The sequence below is a fragment of the Crocuta crocuta genome, unplaced genomic scaffold, assembly GCF_008692635.1.
Source record: "Crocuta crocuta isolate KB4526 unplaced genomic scaffold, BGI_CrCroc_1.0 scaffold217, whole genome shotgun sequence".
NCBI classification, from domain to species: Eukaryota; Metazoa; Chordata; class Mammalia; order Carnivora; family Hyaenidae; genus Crocuta; species Crocuta crocuta.
This window is the reverse complement of record NW_027532208.1, coordinates 6,613,004-6,632,714: the sequence shown is the minus strand read 5'-3', so window position 1 is coordinate 6,632,714 and position 19,711 is coordinate 6,613,004. Positions and strand designations below refer to the sequence as shown.

General features: G+C 45.0%; 1 protein-coding gene and 1 pseudogene across 2 annotated transcripts in view; one reads left to right on the top strand and one right to left on the bottom strand.

Annotated features, from left to right (window-relative positions):
* The window catches only part of GALNT17 (polypeptide N-acetylgalactosaminyltransferase 17), a 440,178-nt gene that overhangs the window by 31,976 nt on the left and 388,491 nt on the right, over positions 1–19,711 (bottom strand). The window contains exons 7-8 of one of the 2 annotated variants that reach the window (XM_077777924.1): positions 8,557–8,742; positions 6,003–6,140 (exon numbers count right to left, since the gene is read on the bottom strand). The exons of the other annotated variant lie outside the window; for it this stretch is intronic. Of the exons in view, the coding sequence (XP_077634050.1) occupies positions 6,003–6,140; positions 8,557–8,742 (324 nt within the window). The remainder of the gene's footprint in view (positions 1–6,002; positions 6,141–8,556; positions 8,743–19,711) is intronic. 2 annotated transcript variants of the gene reach the window in all.
* Positions 16,759–17,251, top strand: LOC144242886 (protein FAM32A pseudogene; annotated as a pseudogene).

Genomic DNA, 19,711 nt, shown 5'->3' with positions numbered 1-19,711 from the left:
AGTGAAATAAGTCAGAGAAAGACAAATACCATATGATTTCACTCATACGTGGAGTCTAATAAATAAAACAACATAGGGAAAAAGAGAGAGAGGCAAACCAAGAAACAGACTCTTCACTATAGAGCACTAATGCTTACCAGAAGGGAGAAATAAGTGATGGGGATTAAGAAGGGCTCTTGTGATGTGCAACAAGTTCAAAAACTAGAACTACCCTACGACCCAGCAATCACACTGCTTCTACTGTTTTTTTTTTTTTTTCTTTGAATTCATCCCTTAAAAGACCTAACTGTAAGACAGGAAGCCATCAAAATCCTCGAGGAGAAATCCGGCAAAAACCTCTTTGACCTTGGCCACAGCAACTTCTTACTCAATATGTTTTCAGAGGCAAGGGAAACAAAAGCAAAACTGAACTATTGGGACCTCATCAAAATAAAAAGTTCCTGCACAGTGAAGGAAACAATCAGCAAAACTAAAAGGCAACCGATGGAATGGGAGCAGATATTTGCAGACGAAATATCAGAAAAGGGTTAGTATCCAAAATCTATAAAGAACTTATCAAACTCAGCACCCAAAATCAAATAATCCAGTGAAGAAATGGGCTAATGACATGAGCAGACACGTCTCCAAAGAAGACATGCAGATGGCCAACTGACACATGAAAAAATGCTCAACATCACTCATCATCAGGGAAATACAAATCAAAACCACAATGAGATACCACCTCACACCCGTCAGAATGGCTAACATTAACAACTAAGGCAACAACAGATGTTGGCGACTATGCAGAGAAAGAGGAACCCTTTTGCACTGCCGGTGGGAATGCAAACTGGTGCAGCCACTCTAGAAAACAGTATGCAGATTCCTCAAAAAATTAAAAATAGAACTACTCTACAACCCAGAAATCGCACTATTAGATATTTATCCAAGGGATACAGGTGTGGTGTTTCGAAGGGGCACATGTATCCCAATGTTTATAGCAGCGCTATTGACAATAGCCAAAGTATGGAAGGAGCCCAAACGTCCATCGATGGATGAACGGATAAAGAAGACGTGGTGTGTATATACAATGGATTATTGCTCAGCGATCAAAAAGAATGAAATCTTGCCATTTGTAACTATGTAGATGCAACTAGAGGGTATCATGCTAAGTGAAATCAGTCAGTCAGAGAAAGACAAATATCATATGGCTTCATTCATATGAGGACTTTAAAATACAAAAAAGATGAACATAAGGGAAGGGAAGCAAAAATAATATAAAAACAGGGAGGGAGACAAAGCATAAGAGACTCTTAAAGACAGAGAACACACAGAGGGTTACTGGAGGGGTTGTGGGAAGGGGGTGATGGGCTACATGGGTAAGGGGGCATTAACGAATCTACTCCTGAAATCATTGTTGCACTATATGCTGACTAACTTGGATGGAAATTAAAAAAAAAAAAATAAGAAATTTGGGGGAAAAACTCATCTCTGAGTCTCCAAAATGAAGGGTCAAGTGGAATGTAATATACAACTGGGTGCTGTACAGAAGTGTTGAGTCACTATACTGTACACCTGAAACTAATATTGCACCACATGTTAACTACCTGGAATTTAAATAAAAACTTAAAACAACAACAGAACATTAGAGGTTACCATGATGCAATTAACAACAAGACATAGACAATTCACATGACTAGAAAGATCTTTTAAAGCCGACACGCAAGCTAGCTAAAAAACTGGGAAAGAGCAAGGAGCATTAAACCCAGAAATATTCATGGGCCTGGGGAAAGACTCTCAAACAGAATTGTACATGAAAAACGAAGGACATAAATTGCAAATATAGTACGATATTCACCCTGCCTTCTTCTTTTTCCTGTTGCTCGGGGGCCTGGTGTGGTGAAAAGAACCAGTAGGAGTGAGTGTTAGAAATAGAGTTGTCTAAATAATGGTAGATTTTGTACCAAACTGAATTTGATTAGTTTGACTTCTTTCATTAAATGTTATAGTCCATATGAAGTATATTTTAGCATATGTTGGGCTTAGCAAGCAGAGAAGGAGTAATAAAAGCAAATGCCCTAAAATGTTAACACTGATCATATCTGGGAATTGGGATTTGGGATAAGTTTCGTTTCATCTTTCTATTTTCTATAGAGTGTATGCACTGAATTTCTTACTTAAAAGAGATAGACTTGCAAAAACAAAAGCCTTCCCTTTTCCAAAACTCAGACTATGATCTCTACGTTGACTCCATGGACCCCCACTGTTCAGCTCCAGCGACATCATTTACATCATGCTTCATGTGAATGACAGGCTCTGGAGCTGTTCGGTGCACAGCCTGTGGAACTGTGCGCTGGCTATCTTCTTGCATTTTCCCATTTTTATTCCTTTTCTCCTCGTCCTGTTATCATATGAATATTAGCAATAATTGGGCAAACATGACAAAGTACCTTCACATAAACCACCAATCTCTCCACACAGAGTTAACTAGAACCACGGTCTCCATTTCCCCATGCCATTTTCACACTTGCTTTTCAATCTAAAATAGTAGCTAATCCAATTTTATAATCTTGACCTTTTCCTCTTAAGAATTATACCATCAACGTTTCTCTCAAGTCATTAAACTTTCGTCTATACCTCTTGAAATGGCTGCAAATATTTCAAACTATTAATATGGTATATTTAACTAACCTTCAAGTTAGATTCAAATTTTTTGATCCAAAAAAAAAAAAAAAAGTCACTGAGATGAACAATTACTTTCAAATCTTTGTGCTCATTTCAAATTATTTGCTTAGGATAAGGGTAGAAATGAAAGTGTGACTATCATTAAGCCTTTTAATATGTGTGGTTTAAACTGCTTTTTAAAAGGCTTGTTTCAATTTACACCCTCACCAGAGGAGTTGTGGTTTTTCACATAACCAATATCTTGCTGGCAGAATGCCCTCATATTCTCCAAATATGAACCTTTGTTTATTTGGTAGAAGAAAAAAGCTACCTCACTGTATTTTAAAATGCCTTTTAATTTCTTTGATGATGAAATCAATGAAAATTTTCATGTTTTTCAACCATTTGTGTTTTCTCTTGTACTTTATTTTTCTTGGGGGATGCTTTATTTTATTTAAATTAATTATTAAAATTTAAGTCAGTTTGTGGAGCTCGTTATATATTATTTGTATTATCCATTCATCTATACTATTTAAGGCATACATAATTGTTTTTCTATTCAGCTGATGTATAGATTATTTTAATATTTATAAGCTCAGATCCATTATCCTTTTTCTTTGCATTTTCTTCTGAGGCTTTCATGCTTAGAAAGCCCTGGCCCCTTCAGAGATCAGATGCACATGCATTTCCGTAAGGCCGTATTATCATTTCTTTGCTTTCATTTAACGCTATAGTTCATCTGCAATACACTTCAGGATGTGGTGAGCTGCAAGAATCTCAATTGTTTTCTTCTCCAAAGAACTAGGCAATTCACCCAATTGTCTTACGAATAATCCATTCACTGCCTGTTGTTTTTCAATGCCTCCTTTTATTGGATCTTACTTTGATAACTCCAAAGCCCCCAAAGTACGGCTTTATTTTGAAGAAGAAAAAAATAAGGCAATTTGGACCTGTTAATATAGTTAGTGCCAAGTACCAGCTACTGTTCGAAACACTCAGCCTACCCCAGCTCATTTCATCTTCCCAATAGCCCTGTGCGGTGGAGTCAGTCTTCACACGCCCCTAATCACTATTTGCCTGCAAGACACGTGCTATACATGTTTCCCATTCCAGAGTCCAGCTCCGGAGGGACCCCTTGCCCACACCCTGATGGGTTAATCTGGCCCTTATTTACTTCCTATAAAAGGCATCAGGCATGAAGTGGGAAAATACACAGTTATAAAAAAAGGAAATGCTCTAAGTCAAAGAGAGCCTTAGCTGCAGGCGCAAGCAGCCCTGGGAAGAAGCCCAAATACTGGAGCTGGCGGGGGGTGTCTCCACTATGTCTAGTGTGTCTGGCTCCCTGTGACCTCACCTGACTCTGGGCCACCGATTCCTTGTCCAAACACACGACGGAAGGAAGCAACAAGGCTTATACACAAGCATATTCTCGGCAGTGGTGCTTATGATATTTAAAAAATAGAAACAACATGGTGGGAATGTAAACTGGTACAGCCCCTCTGGAAAACAGTGTGGAGGTTCCTCAGGAAACTAAAAATAGAACTCCCCTATGACCCAGCAATAGCACTGCTAGGAATTTACCCAAGGGATACAGAAATGCTGAGGCATAGGAGCACATGCACCCCAATGTTCATAGCAGCACTCTTCACAATAGCTAAAACATGGAAAGAGCCTAAGTGTCCATCAACGGATGAATGGATCAAGAAGATGTGGTTTATCTATACCATGGAATACTACATGGCAATGAGAAACAATGAAATCTGGCCATGTGTAGCAACATGGATGGACCTTGAGGGTGTTATGCTGAGCGAAATAAGTCAGGCAGAGAAGGACAAATATCATATGTTTGCACGTATAGGAGGATTAGGAGGAACTTGACGGAGGAACAAGGGGGAGAAGAAGGGCGGAAATGGTGGGGGAAAGGGAGAGAGGCAAACCATGAGAGACTCTTGAATGCTGACAAAAACTGAGGACTGATGGATGTGGGGGGGCGGGGGGGCATGGGCAGGGAGGAGGGCACTTGTGGGGATGAGCACTGGGTGTTATGTGGAAACTAATTTGACAATAAACTATTTGTAAAAAAAAAAAAGAAACAACAGAAATGTCTATATTTTTTAGCAAAACACCACATATATAAAGGTAGTATCATGCGCAGTCATTACTAATGTTGCAGAAATGACACACATATATTACTGCATAATATAATATGGTATATTATTATTTCAAATTATTATACATGTGGACATGGTGGCTTCAGCAATACATAGATACAGATGTGTTTATAAAAACATACATGTGTGTGTATAAAAAATATATTTTTTTAGTTAAAGCATGGACACACAGACACACATATACACAAAAGTGTATACATTATCTATGAAGTCAGAATGACTATGTCCAAGGCCGGCTTCATGACTTACAGGCTGAGACCTTAGGTAAATATTTAATTCATCCAAGTCTCAGCTCCCTCATCAACAAAATGGACATAATACTTCTACCTTATAAAATGAGGCTAAAATAAATTCATAGGTGAAAAGCACTTAGGATAGTGCCGGGTGCATCTAAAGCACTTGTAAGTGTTCGCTGCTCTTTATTATTATTTTAATATTTTTCTAGGGGTGCCCGCGTGGCTCAGTTGGTTAAGCGTCGGACTTCGGCTCAGGTCATGATCTCACGGTTCGTGGGTTTGAGCCCCGCCTCGGGCTCTGTGCTGACAGCTAGCTCAGAGCCTGGAGCCTGTTTCAGATTCTGTGTCTCCCTCTCTCCCTGACCCTCCCCTGCTCACGCTGTCTCCCTCTCTCTCTCTCTCTCAGAAATAAATAAAACATTTAAAAAATTTAAAAAAGTTTTCTAAAATGCATATTTATGGCATTTGTAATCAGAGAAAAGTCAATCTATTTTAATGTTTAGAGAGGTGATGTTATCTCATCATAGAGAATCTATGAGCATCTGCCCTTTTGTTGGTGGGAAGCGGTTCTGGCCTCCAACACTGAGCAGTGGACAGCTCCTATCACTGCCTGTCTTTATCTCCAACTTCCTGCTCAATGTCCCTCTTCCGGGTCCTAGGAGACCTCAAAATCAAAATGTCCCAAACAGAACTGATCATGCAGTCTACACCCCTGGCAGAACGGGTTACCAGGGCCTTTGGTCCATTCCCCATTATAACCTTTATTACATGTGTCCGCCTACCAGCTGGTGAGAGCCTTACTGCCAGGTCCTATACCTCCAAAACTACTCACTGAATGAATGAATGGATAGATGGATGAATAAATGAATGAATCTGTCCTCTATTTTTCCATCAAATCAATCCCCATCCCTACTGCACAGCCATCCAAGCTGAGGGCACGTGTGGTCTTAATTACCTCCCCGTATGCAATGGTGTTATTGTATCTTCTCATTTCTGGGTAAACGTGGTCCAGGTACCACTGGAAATTCTTACACTTTAAACTTTTCCTCAAGGCTCTTCTTTCGGAGACATCACCTATGTCAATTCCTGGATTCTGAAAGTAGAGAGAAGCAAGGGGCATTAGTGACTGGCGAGCTCTGGCCAGAGAAGGAGGCGGGTGGCCTTCGAGAAGAGTCATCAGAGAGAAACCTAGATGTTCTGCATGCCTGCTTAGGAAGTAGGTTTAATGGGACTCCCTTGATCACAGAGCCCCAAGCTAGACTATGGTCCCCTGAGTGCAGCACACAGCCCCCAAAGTCGGCCGTCCTTATCATCACCACACAAAAGGGATCCAGGGACACATTGATGTTGACAGCCTATGTTCCCAGCTCCGTCTCTTCCTCATTTCCTCAGTGACTCTCAGAGCCAATTATTAGAGGAATTATTTGATTAAGACAGGAAAATAAATGCCTATAACCACCTCCTGTCTTTCTTCTCTCTACACGTGTGATTTCCCCCTTTGCCAGCTCTTTGTGAAGTTCATTATCCACAGAAGTGAAAATAATTTTCCATTGCAAAGCTTGTAATGATGTTCTAATGAATAATTCACTCTGCTTTTACAGAAATGAACCTGTAATGGGCTGCCGTGTGCTGACAAGGGAAAATAAAGTAGCTGAAATAGGACTCCACAGACTCAGCCACAAGATGGCTGCGGACCAGGAGGGACAGGATGCTGTCTCACAATGGCGGGCAGACAGGCGGCAACTTGGGGGCCGGGGAGGGTTTATATTATTCCATTAAGATTTCTTCTTTCAAGAGCCAAATGGCAATTTTAAAGGAAAATCCTCCTAAATGCAAAACTTTTAAAATTCAAAGGCAAACCCGGACAGTGATACTTTAACACGTGGTTTTAATTTCCTTGGCATAATTAACGAGATGGTCATTTTTGAAAAGTGTGGAGAGTACTGCTGGCATTAGGGATCCGAGATTGTCTGGAGAAAGCACCAGAAGACAGCCAGCAGCCTTGAGCACTTATGACTCTGACTAAGTAACACTGCTTTTGTAATTCACAAACAGGAATAATGATACTGACTGCACTGATCTCACAGGGCTGTGGGGACAGTCGAATAAGGATGCGGGTTCACAGCCCAGCCCTGCCATGCGCCACATGTAGGAGCGTACACAAGTCACATTTCAGCTCCCAGAGCTTCAGTTTACTCACCTGTAAAATGGACATCATAACTGGTCCATATTAAGCTAGCATGTATCGAGCCCTTAATATTTGCTACACTCTAAGCCTAGTTTTGATCTTTACAAGAGCCCTGGGAGATGAATGTCAACAATCCCTGTTTCATAGACAAGGAAACTGAGGCAGAAAGTTCTTATGTCGTGAGGTTATTATGGGGGGCTAAATGAGATATTGCAAATAAGGAACTTCCTGAGTGCCAGGGACATAGCCAGGGCTCAGCAAGCGGTACCTATCTTTATATAATCACGTGTGAAATCACTTCTGGCTTAATAGCCCTTAATAGAAAGTGCTAGTATGCCCAAAAGGGCTTCAGTGCTTTAGATCATTATTTCAACAACTGTAACAACATGATAAAAACCCTTCATTTTTACCCTTTATCTAGGATTCTTGCACATATTCAACTGCATTTCTGCTGCTCTGGGCTCCAGCCTCCTAACACCTAGGGGCTGCCAGTCCTCAGTGGAAACAATTCCAGGTGGCTCTCTCAGTGCTTGGCTGAGGCCCCTACAGGTACCCTGACTGAAGACAAAAGCAACTATGGTGGGTCACCCTGCTGTGCTGTGGATCTAAGTACATTACATGTACCTAGATTGATTATTTTGGTACTCAGTACTTAAACTGAGTACTCTAGCACTTAAATGGAGGTACTTCAGTATTGTTACTTAAAGTGAGTACTTTAGATTTAGTTCTCCCTGTCACCCCAGGAAGGATTTTCTAGGCAAAGAGATGCAGGCACAGAGGCAATAAATGGATTTGTTCAAGACTGTATAACTGGTAAGGGCACAACCAAACCAGGGCACAACCACCGTGCAATACTCCTGGGATGCTTCAGGAACATGGGAGTTTTCTTAGGTTGCATTCTGGGAAGAATACAGAGACTTGAAGAGCCATGTAAACTAGCAGGGGGTGTATGGCATGGGCCAGCTGCAGCTCCATGGGAGGGCACAAAGTAAGGGCAAATGATGGAGTCTGGTACCAGAAGCTTTGGTGAAGAAGCTTCCAGAACATGATGTGTATCCAGAAGCAGGGCATCCGGATGGTCGTAGTATGGCTGGGATTAATTCCAGAAGACCCTTCTACTCTTTGTAATTGGATTTCGAGATTTCCCTCGGGCCAGGCCCCATGTAAAGGCAGGGTTTCTGACACCTGGAGATCTGTGCACCCCTTCAGAATGCTCTTATAATTTTGCAAGCGTAAGCGTCTTTCTGAGGAGACACCACCAGCGACTCATCTAACGGGAGCCCTGGTCCAGGGTGATGCGGAAGGGCTGCTGGGACCCTACCTCCAGTGGCAGGTTCCAGGCTATGTACACGTGAGACTTGTAATCATCCATCCAGACCTCAGCAACCCGGAGAGCATTCCTCTTGGTGTAGAAACCGATGTTGCTGTTGTAGGGCTTCTTCTTCCGCTCAATGTGTGCCACCCGTGAGCAAGGCAGGACCTCCATGCTGCCCCCGCAGAGCCACACCTGGAGGAGGGACGACTTTATCAGCCTGACAGAGAAATCCCTAGAGGCCACTGCCCCTCCCCAAGGCCCAAAGGCAATGAATGGTCAGGGGACCCAGCCTGGGTGAGAAATACCTTTTAATGTATTTTAGGGTTGGGCTGTTACTGCGGGCTAGACTAACCTAACCTAGCTAAAACAGGTGGAAAAGAAGGTTTGGGAGAATTTTACAGATAAAATAGTTTAGGATATTAAAGTAGAGCTCTGGGTAACTGAGGCCCATAAACCCAAGGTGGCTCCTGGTGGCACATGGGTTTTCTTAAGTTCTCAGGAGCACACAGTTGGCACCCGTGGAGGTTTTCTCTCTCACGTGGCTGAAGCTGGGCCCTGCAGACCCAGAACAGAAAATTCAGACTGAAAAACAAACCATCTTTATTCATAGCAGCACCAAGTGTAAACAGGCCACTTATGCATTGTTAATATGCTCTATGTGGGAGTCCTAAGAGCACAGATGCCCAGCCTTCTGGAAGCATTTTCCCCAATATTATCCTGTGCAGGCATCACTTGTCATTGCTGGAATTGGAATGTGCAGGTGGAAGGCTGATCTGGTAGTTGCCTTTGACGGATGCAACAGCCCAAGGAAGTGACACTTGCCATTCTCTGCATGGGCATGGCAGCCATCCAGGCTCGAAAGGCCCTGATTGTATGGAAAAGCTGAACTATCCAGCTTCTTTCAGTCCCAGGCAGGCAAAACAAAGCATTCCTGATTGTCGAGGACTAATTTGTGGAAATAAACTTCCTGCTACTGGTGGGGAGAGAAGACACAGAGAGGCTTCAGGTACTATTGTCCTGCCATGAGAATCCTGTACACTCTCCATAAATGAGAGCATGCTGGTGAGCTGACGCAGTCAGCACAACATACGCTCGCCCCAACCTGGGATACTTCAAGCCACTCTACCTCTAGTCTCCCGGACCCCCTTCTCGAGGATACTGGGACCCTCTTGCAAGTTTGCACACCATCCCTGGCTCTTTACTGATCGAAACTGGTGGCAAAATCCATGTGTGTGATCTTCTGTTTCTATTTCCCAACTCTGGCTGCACCATAGGGAAATGATACAGATGGAAAATTCTTCTCATAACCATGAATCCTCACCTTCAAGGAGGAGATGTAAGCTAAGAGTTTGGTAGACAGTCTGTGGTCCAGAGTAGTTTGATTTGGGGGACCTGACAATTGGGTTCCTCCCTGGGTTGTCATGGCAGTTGCTGACAGTGGAAGGAAGCCAAGTCAGGGAGGCAAATATGGCCAGTGCCTGTGGGGAACAGGGGCAAGAGACCTTACCAGATAAAACAAGGGAGCTGGATTTCTGGGGTGGGCAATATGCAAAGATACAGAGTTGCACAGGTATGAAGCACTGGGCAGTTTTGAGATTCAGGGAATGAATGGAAAGACATCCCATGTTCATGGATTGGAAGACTTAGTGTTGTTAAGGTGTCAATAATTCCCAAATTGATTGAAAGACTCAACACAATCCCCGTCAATACCCTAGATGGCTTCTTTGCAGAAATTAACAAACTAATCTTAAAATTCATGTAGAAATACAACAGACTCCAAAAAACCTTGAAAAGAACAAAGCTGGAGGACTTCCACTTCTGATTTCAACTTACCACAAAGCTACTATGATCAAGACAGTGTGGTGCAGGAATAAGGATAGACAACAGGATAGAACAGAGAGTCTAGAAATAAAGCCTCACATTTACAACTGACAGACTTTCAACCAAGACATGCGGGGAAATTGTCTTCTCAACAACTTGTGCTAGGACAACATGCCAAAGAATGAATTTGGACCACCCCTCACAACATACACAAAAAGTATCTTGAAATGGATCAAAGACATAAACGTAAGAGCTAAAACTGTAGAACTCTTAAAAGTAAACGTAAGGGCAAATTTTCATGACCTACAATTAGGCAAATGTTCACCAACTGATGAAAGGATTAACAAAATATATGGAATATTATTTACCATTATATGGAATACTATTTAGCAAAACACTGATATGTGCTACACTATGGATGAACCTTGAAAACATTATGCTAAGGGAAAGAGGCCAGTTATAAAGGACAGGGTATTATATGATTGCATTTATATGAAATGTCCAGTATAAGAAAATCCATACAGACAGAAAGAAAATTAATAGTTGCCTTGGGCTAGGGGTGGAATTGGAAGAAAGCAGAGCGGGTATGGGGTTTCCTTTTAGGGTGATAAAAATGTTCTAATATCAATTGAGGTGATCACTAAACAACTCCTTGAATATACTAAAAACCATTGAGATGTACACTTAATTTAAAAAAAATTCTTCATGTTTTTAAAATTTATTTTGAAAGAGTGAGAGACAGCACGAGCAGAGACGGGGCAGAGAGAGAGGGAGAGAGAGAATTCCAAGCAGGTTGCATGCTGTCAGCTCAGAGCCCAATGTGAGGCTCAATCTCATGAACCATGAGATTATGCCCTGAGTTGAAATCAAGAGCCAGATGCTTAATTGACTGAGCCACCCAGGTGCTCCAGAGTTGTACACTTTAAATGAGTGAATCATAATGGTATGTGAAGACCTCAACAAAGCTGTGACAAAAATAAACAGATAGATAAATAATTCCACGGAGAGATGGGAAAAGAAGATTCAAGGGATAGATTCCAGTTTGGGAAGCTAAGGAGAAATAATACAATCCAAAGCAGCGTTGTGTGAAGACCAGTTCTGGAGTAGGGATCACAGGTGCAGGTGTATGAGGGGCCTCAGCAAAAGCCAGAAACCCAGTAACAAGAATGGGGGTTCCAGGTGGGAAGAGAACCCATAGGTAGGCCAACTTGGTGCCAGTCTTCTGTAAGCAGTCCAGATTAAGGTCAGGATTGTTCAAATTGTTTCAGACTGTCCCTAGGGAAAATTGTTTCAGATTGCCCTTGCTAGGAGTGGGCTGAGAGAGCAGAGGGGCCAGGTCAGACCCCCAAGCCTCTTAAACAAGAGTGGGAGATGGTGTGCCAGATGGGAGGCAGGCCACACAGCATGTCTGTCCTGTGAAGCAGGGACACTGCTTCCTGTCCTGGGCTCTGCCATGTGGATACCAGTTGGCATACTCAGTGGGCACCAACTCAGAGCCACTTAGGCTTTCCTGTACGGTCTGGGGAGGGGCAAAGGGCTCACAGACTATTTAGCATCTTGATGGTACAGAGAGCCCTCTGCTGGGCCCAGCAAACCTGGAGTGAATCACCGGTGTCAGCACAGACCTGTTCTGGCTGGAACACATTCCTGTTACCATATGGGGCCAGCCCGGCCTTGGTTTACACCTCAGTCAGTCACCTCTAGTGACTCGGACTGGATTTAGAGTCACAAGCATGAGCAACTAGCAGCAGCATATCTTGTATGAGACAGAAAATGACATCACTGAAATGGACAAGCTGCAAACTTTTCTGGAAATTTCAGGCAGAAGACGTAATTTTAACCTAAGAAAGAAAGAAAGAGAGAGAGAGAGAGGAAGAAAGGAGGGAAGGAAGAAAGAAAGAAAGGAAGGGAGGGAGGGAGAGAGAGAGAGAGAGGTAAAGCAAGAGAAAGGAAAGAAAGAAAGAAAGAAAGAAAGAAAGAAAGAAAGAAAGAAAGAAAGAAAGAAAGAAAGAAAGAAGGAAGGGAGGGAGGGAAGGAGGGAGAGAAGGGGAAGAGAGAGAGAGCGCGAGCGAGCGAGAGAGAGAGCTAGCGAGGAAAAAAAATAGAAAGGAAAAAGAAGAGACACAAACACCCAGGTGTGGGAGGCCAACTGAGCGCAATCCCTTGGGCCTTGCGGGACAGCCCTAGCCCTGGAGCAGCTCCTGGGAGCTCCTCTCTGCTTTATCCTTCCTCCACCCTCTGCTTCCGCAGATCCTACAGAGGTGAGTGTCTTCCCTCAGCCTGCTCCAGAGCCTAGGACCAGCCAAATCCTTACAACCAAGCACCAACACCAAGTACCTCATGAAATCCTCGCAAATGAGGAACCTGAGGGCCCAAGAGCTTGGATAAGTTGTTTACAATCCATAGTCAGTAAGTGAGGGCGCCAGAACCACGACCCAGGCCACACCCACGGGCCAGCCCTTACTTGGTGGGTACCACAGCTCTGACCCCACCTACCCAGGGGGAGCTGACCTGCAGTCCCAGGTCCTCCAGAATTTCCTCAGCCACAGCTTGCACCTCACTCAGGATGCCTGGCCAGTGCCTCTGCAGGCAGGGTGAGTGAGGGGGCAGGGTGTGTATCCATGGCCCTAAGAAGTTCAGTGGATCTGAAGTGGCACCAACGATATCCTCAAGGGGAGGGGTGGCATTGTTAGGGGCGCCAGAGTTAGCCTCCTGCTGCAGAAAGCCATCTGGTAGTGCAATGCAAGGCAAACTGAAGGAGCCAGGGGTCAAGTGATTCTCAAGTCTTGGGAGGCTTTTCTGCAAGTTGGTGGGAGTGGTCACAGCAGAGCTCATGAGCTGGCCCTATGTGTTGATAAGTTGAAGTGAGGTCTGTCCATGGTCAAGTGACTGAGTATAGATGGTAGAAGTGAAGCCATTCAAGAGAGTGGGCTCAATAGCTTAGAAACAACCCAGAAGGTTAAGTAAGGCAGCTGCTGAGGGCTGATCCAGAGGACTGGCATTCACACAGCTCCCTACTCTACCTGAGGGGTACGAAAGCAAAAGGGTAGCTCCATAAATGGAGCAATTGATTTATCCTTCGGCCAGACGTAAACCTTAGCTACGCACGTCCCAAGTACAGCTGCTCCCAAGGAAGTTTATCCTTCCTTCCATTACTGTTTTACCAGCCCAAATGGCGAGGTTCTACAGAGACTGGAAGAAATTATACCAAAGGGAAATGAATAGGGAGGTGGGGGTGAAAGACTGATCAGCACATCTGTGATGCCAGGGAGGAAGAAGAGAGGAAACGACCATCCTGGAATAGAACTCTAGGCCCAGAGATCCTCCCCAGAGGAGGGGATAGGCCTCCCAGATGGGCTGAAATGGCCCCGGAAGACAGCTCACTCTAAGCTCTGGGACCAGACCTCATGGGGCTGGAGCCATAGCAAGGCTCTTGGTGACCCTCTGCCTGGGAAGTGGGAGGTGGCCATCAGGAGATGTGATGACTCCAATAACAGGCATTAATTACTTTACAATTATTCATCCAGAAAATTCCACCCAGAGCCCACGTTCCAGCATGGGAATGGCATGGAGAGTGTCAACAGACAAGTCGTTGCTCTCATGAAGCTGATGATCTTGCAAGGGAAACACATTAATTAAATAATCACAGGCAGATGTGCCCTCTCAAAAGCAGAGCCAATTACAGTGAAGAAGAGCAACACAGTGCTAGAAAAACTAGCATCCAACAAAGGGACGTGGCCCTTAGGCTTAGAGAAAGCATCCCTGACGTAGGGCATGTACGGTGAGATCAGAAAGCCTAGACTGAGCTAACTTGGCTAAAGAAGTGGGCTAAGTGGACAAGAGCCCAAGTATGGGGGCGGCCAGCACAGGCGCAGTGGCCTTGAGTGGGGAAAGCCTGGGGTGGCGGGCTGTGCTCAAGATGGCTGCAACAATCTCTCCCATGCTCCTTTGCAATGTGGCTTTTTTGCTCCACCCATCAAAGAGTTGGACCTACTTCCCCTCCTCTTGGATCTGGGCTAGTCTTCAGACTTGCACTGGTGGGTAGAATGCAGTAGACGTGATGTTTTGCACTTTCCGAGACAGGCTTTGGGAGGGTTTGCAATTTTTCCTGTCCCTCTCTTGAGAGCCTGAGTCCACCATGCTGTGCAGAAATGGGATGAAGGACCATGGGGCAAAGCAGTCCCAGCCTGGCCTCACTCACACGCCTTGGGCTTTAGCTGGACCAGACTCCTCCGGCCAATCCCCTGACTGAGCACCCATGCATGAAGGAGCCCACCAATGCTCTGAGGGGCACAGGACTCAGCCAGTTGACCGCAGCCTAGACTGCCAGACTCCAGGATCGTGAGCAAATCAATTGTTCTTTCAAGCCACTAAATTTGGGCTTACACAAACAACGGGCATACACGGAATATTCAAGGAACTGAGAGAAGAACCGTGTGGCTGTATCTCAGAGCAAGGGTGAAAGGGAGGAGGGTAGTATGAAATAAAGCTGGGTGGGCAGGCTGGGTTTGCACCCGCAGGGCCCATAAGCCACGTGCAGGAAACAGATCTTTGTTCTAAATGAGAGGCTGCTGAAAGATACGAATTTGACAAAGAGAGCTCTGGCTGAAGTGTGGGAAACAGAGTCGCAGCAAGGTGAGGGCAGACAGAGGAAGCAGGAGGGTCTTAATGTCATTGCCGGGAGGAATGCTGGCTAGGGTAATGGAATAGAAACAGATAGGTTGACAGATCTGAGGCTTTTAATAGGCAAAATCTTGAGCAACGGGTTGGATATGGCGGAGACAAAGAAGGATCAAGAAGTACTCCTAGGGTTTTTGTTTGTGTAGCTGGACATAGGGTGGTAGCATCACGCCCTGGGCCAGATAGCCTGCCCAAGGCTATCCGGGCCTCTGGAAGAAAAAGAGCATCACAAGAGTCTTAGGCTGGACCCATCCTTTCTGCTCTTGACACCTGATGCCCTGGAGGAAGAAGGCACTACGGGAGACAGATGTCAAAGGGTGCAATTGATTCCTGATTTCTCCATCATCACACCAGAGAGAGAGAGTCTTCAAGGGTGCGCTGGCTTAATTCTACCTTTTGATGCTTTTCATTCATTCAACTCATATTGTTTAATAAGTATTTTACTATATCATTAGAGTCTTAAAGATTATGGAAAGTATGTCATCAGACTAGGCAAAAGTTAGTAATTCTAGAATTTCCAGCCTGGATTTCAGCCTGTCTGGTGGTCTCCCTGAGTGCCCTCTGTACTTTGCAGAGTCTTCAGTCTTCTGTTCAAGGGCAGGATGAGAAGCTGGCCTAGACTTCTGGTTCCTAAACCTGGCTGTGCCTCTGAATCACCAAGGGATGCTTTAAAATAACAAATACCTACTCTGTCTCTGTCTCTCAAAATGAATAAACATTTAAAAAATTGTTGGTTTGTTTTTTGTCTTAAAGCGGGCACCTGGGTGGCTCAGTCAGTTAAATGTCTGACTTCGGCTCAGGTCATGATCTCACAGTTCGTGGGTTCAAACCCGCATCGGGCTCTGTGTTGACAGCTCAGAGCCTGGAGCCTGCGTGGGATTCCGTGTCTCCCTCTCTCTCTGCTACCCCCCAACTCTCTCTCTTTCAAAAATGAATACACATGAAAAAAATTTGAAAATTCCCAGATTTGGGGACCACTGGCCTAAACTCATTGCATATCTTTTTCTGAGGCTGTGGTTTTATGACTGAGGCAAAGAGAATGTGGGTGTCCCCGGCCAAAGCTCTGACCACTGGGGATTCCATTCCAGGGATGTTGGGAAGTGGTGCGGGGATCTAATGTTCCAGGTACTGCCTAGACCATGCTCTCCCCTGTGCCTCCATCACTGAGGAGACTGGAGGTAAGGAGGGAAAGTCAAGGAGCCTGAAGTCACTGCTTTGGTGGAGGAGAGGAGCCATGGAGGAGGCCAGGAAACAAGGCAGAAGCCAGGAGCTAAGGCCAAGGTGGCTGATTATATCACCTATTGTAGGCAGTAGCCTCTAAACATTTTTGATATACGTTCTCAACTGAAAAAACAACAACAACAACAACAACAGTTGAAGCCCATCATCCAATATGCTGACTTTATCCGTTTAAAATTACATGCACATGCTATCATACTAACGTATTTTACATATGATACATTTATGGACAGAGACATTTAAAATTATACAGCAATGGAGGTGCTAATATATTCTTCTTGGACCCCAGTGGGTTATCTTGTGTGTCCAGCTTTGGAAACCACTACGAGTGTTCAAGGGCTAGTACTATTCCACCATTTTTAGAGGCCAGGCATTGCTCCAAAGTAGAAGGAAGTATTGTTCAGGAATGATAGGTTTGGAGCCAAAATAATCTAGTGAGAATTTATAACTGTGTCACTAGAGTATGAAATGTGGCGGTTTACCTACAGAACTGCAGATGGTGTCACGGCGGCCTACGAGCAGGTTCAAAAGGGGCCCCTGAAACTGAAAGGCGTTGCAGAGCTCGGCGTGACCAAGCAGAAGAAGAAAAAGAAGGACAAAGACAAAGCGAAACTCCTGGAAGCAATGGGAACGAGCAAGAAGAACGAGGAGGAGAAGCGGCGCGGCCTGGACAAGTGCACCCCGGCCCAGGCAGCCTTCGAGAAGATGCAAGAGAAGCGGCAAATGGAAAGGACCCTGAAGAAAGCGTCTAAAACCCACAAGCAGAGAGTGGAGGATTTCAACAGACACCTGGACACCCTCGTGGAGCACTACGACGTTCCCAAAGTCAGCTGGACGAAGTAGCCTCCCCACCCGGGATGTGGAGTGGCATCACGGGCAGATGGAGGGCAGAATTGGGGCTATGTTTGGTGCCTTTGGTATTTTCTAGAAACATCCTTTTACACACGCCCTTGTGGCTTCTGCTGAGACAAGTCCTTGCCAAGGCAGTGTGCCCTTTTTCTGGAACTCGATTAGAGTAAGACTGTCCTTTTACTCTAAAAAAAAAAAAAAAAGTGCCATGAGAACATGAAAGCTTTTCTTGAGATGCTCCAGGTGCCACCTGGGGGCAGCTGTCTCTCGAAAGAGCCCTGGATGCTGTTATAGGGTCTGAACCTCCACCCTCCCTCCCCCCACACCCTAGTCATTAAGACTGAACAGGAAGATGCAGGATCTAGAAAGAAATCCAGGTGCCATCTTTAGTACTCTCCTCCCCAGACACTGGTCAATCCATCACCAAGTCCTGCAGGCGATGCCTCTTAACTATGGCTCGATTGTAGCCACTCCCCAAACACCCACCACGACCACCAGTCCACCAGCTCCTCCACCACCACTCCAAGCTGTCACCACCTGGGACCATGGCACCCACGTCCCCACAGCTCCATCCACCCGGCCTCCACTCAGCAGTCAGAGTGCTGTGATCTGATCATGTCATTCCCCTGAATGCTTCATGGGCTCCCACTGCTCTGAGAATAAAGGTCCAGAATCTTCACATGGCTTTTGAGGACTTATGTGCCCACCTCACCATCATGCGCAGCTCCCCACAGCGCCCCTTCTTTCTCTTCTTTCATGTGCCACACTCCTTCCAGCCTTGGAGCCTTTGCTGAGCCTGGGACACTCTTTCCTTCTCTGCCTAGTTACTTCCTCCTCCAACTTGAGGAGCTTGAGTCTTTAGCTTAACCAATGCTTCCTCAGGGAAGCCCCTCATAAAATCAGAGCCCCCAATACATGCTCATGTAGCACTTGTAGACACTTGTGCAAGTACAACTTACCACAGTTGTGATTTTGTGAGTGTGCCATGCACACAGTGGGTATGTGAGCACACTACTTTCTATTTTCTTTGCCGGGCTGTTAGCTCATTGAGGACCAGACCCATGTCATCCTATGTCCCCACTGGGTCTGGCACATCAGTAAGCACCTGACAAAGTCAGGTTCAATGGGTGAATGAACATGTGAATGTATTAGTGAGTGCAGTGGGGATGGAGGGCGCATATGCGGAATGGGTCTAGAGAGAGGGCAAAAGAGGGAGGGAGGAAGGAAGTGAAGGGAAAAAATATAAATAGTCTAGAGATACAACATGACAGGCACAGAAAGGAGAACCAGATTGACAAAGGGCCTTTATTATAGGACTCAACACCAGGAAGATCTGAGTCTCCCCAGCTTCTCTGCCCACAAAATCCACAACCATCCTCATGCTTCTGGGACTGCAGTTCCTTGGCATCCTGGCTCATAATGCGAATCTACACTGCAGTGGTCACCACCAGCCTGCCCAGTCCAGCCTGGACACCGTTGGGAGGCATCCTATAGCACAAGCTGAGAGATACTGAGGGGGTATCTGGTAAAGAAAGACCACGGGCTCCATTTCTCCCAGAATTTGTGCACACTCATTCTACCCCACCCCACACCCCAGTTTCCTCATCTATAAATGAGGGAGGAGGCTATTTCTGAGCCTCCTTTTGGCTCTGGTGTTGAGTCTATGATTCCTTACACCACAGAGCATGGACCTAGGCTGCAGGGCCAGGGTCATCACCAGTGGAGGGCATCAGCTTCCTTACACTGGCCACCCCAGTGTTGACTTTCTTGAGGAATAATCCTGAGACTACGAGGAATCCCCCAACTAATGAATTCAGGCATGTAATCTAGACCACTGGTTTACCTCTGAATCAAATCTCTAGGCTGCCTTGGGTTTCCCATGTGTACCATCTATCACAGGCAGCCTCTAGGCACACATTCGAGCTGTTTTTAATCCTTATGAACTAGTCAACAACCCCCTGTGCCACTTACTGAACACATTTCTTGAATGGCATTTCCTTGTATTGGCATAGGGTGTAAGATTGGCACTACTGGATCTCAGATCTCAACTACTGCTAAGTGGAGGTGCCTGCATGGCTCAATCAGTTGAGTATCTGATGTTGGCAGGTTTTTATATGGATATGGACATATTTTCATTTCTCCTGGGTATATACGTAGGAGTGGAAATGCAGAGTGATATGGTAACTCTGTGTTTAATCTTTCCAGGAGCTGCTAATCTTGTCCAAAGTGGCTATACCATTTTACATTCCCATCAGCAGTGTAAATTCTCCATGTCCTCACTAACCCTAGTGATTGTCCATCTTTTTGATTAGAGCCATTTTGGTGGGCGTGAAGTAGCATCTTGTTGTGGTTGTGATTTGCATTTCCCTAATGGCTAATGACATTGAGCATCTTTTCATGGACTCATTCGCCATTTGTATATCTTCTTTGGAGAAAGGTCCATTCAGATCCTCTGCCCAATTTTTAATTGGGTTGTTTGTCTTTTCATTATTAGTAGAGCCCGTATAGAGAAAATTAGGTTAGCTTCCAGTGCCATTTCGTTTCCTTTCCTTGCTTTTCATCATCCAAATGC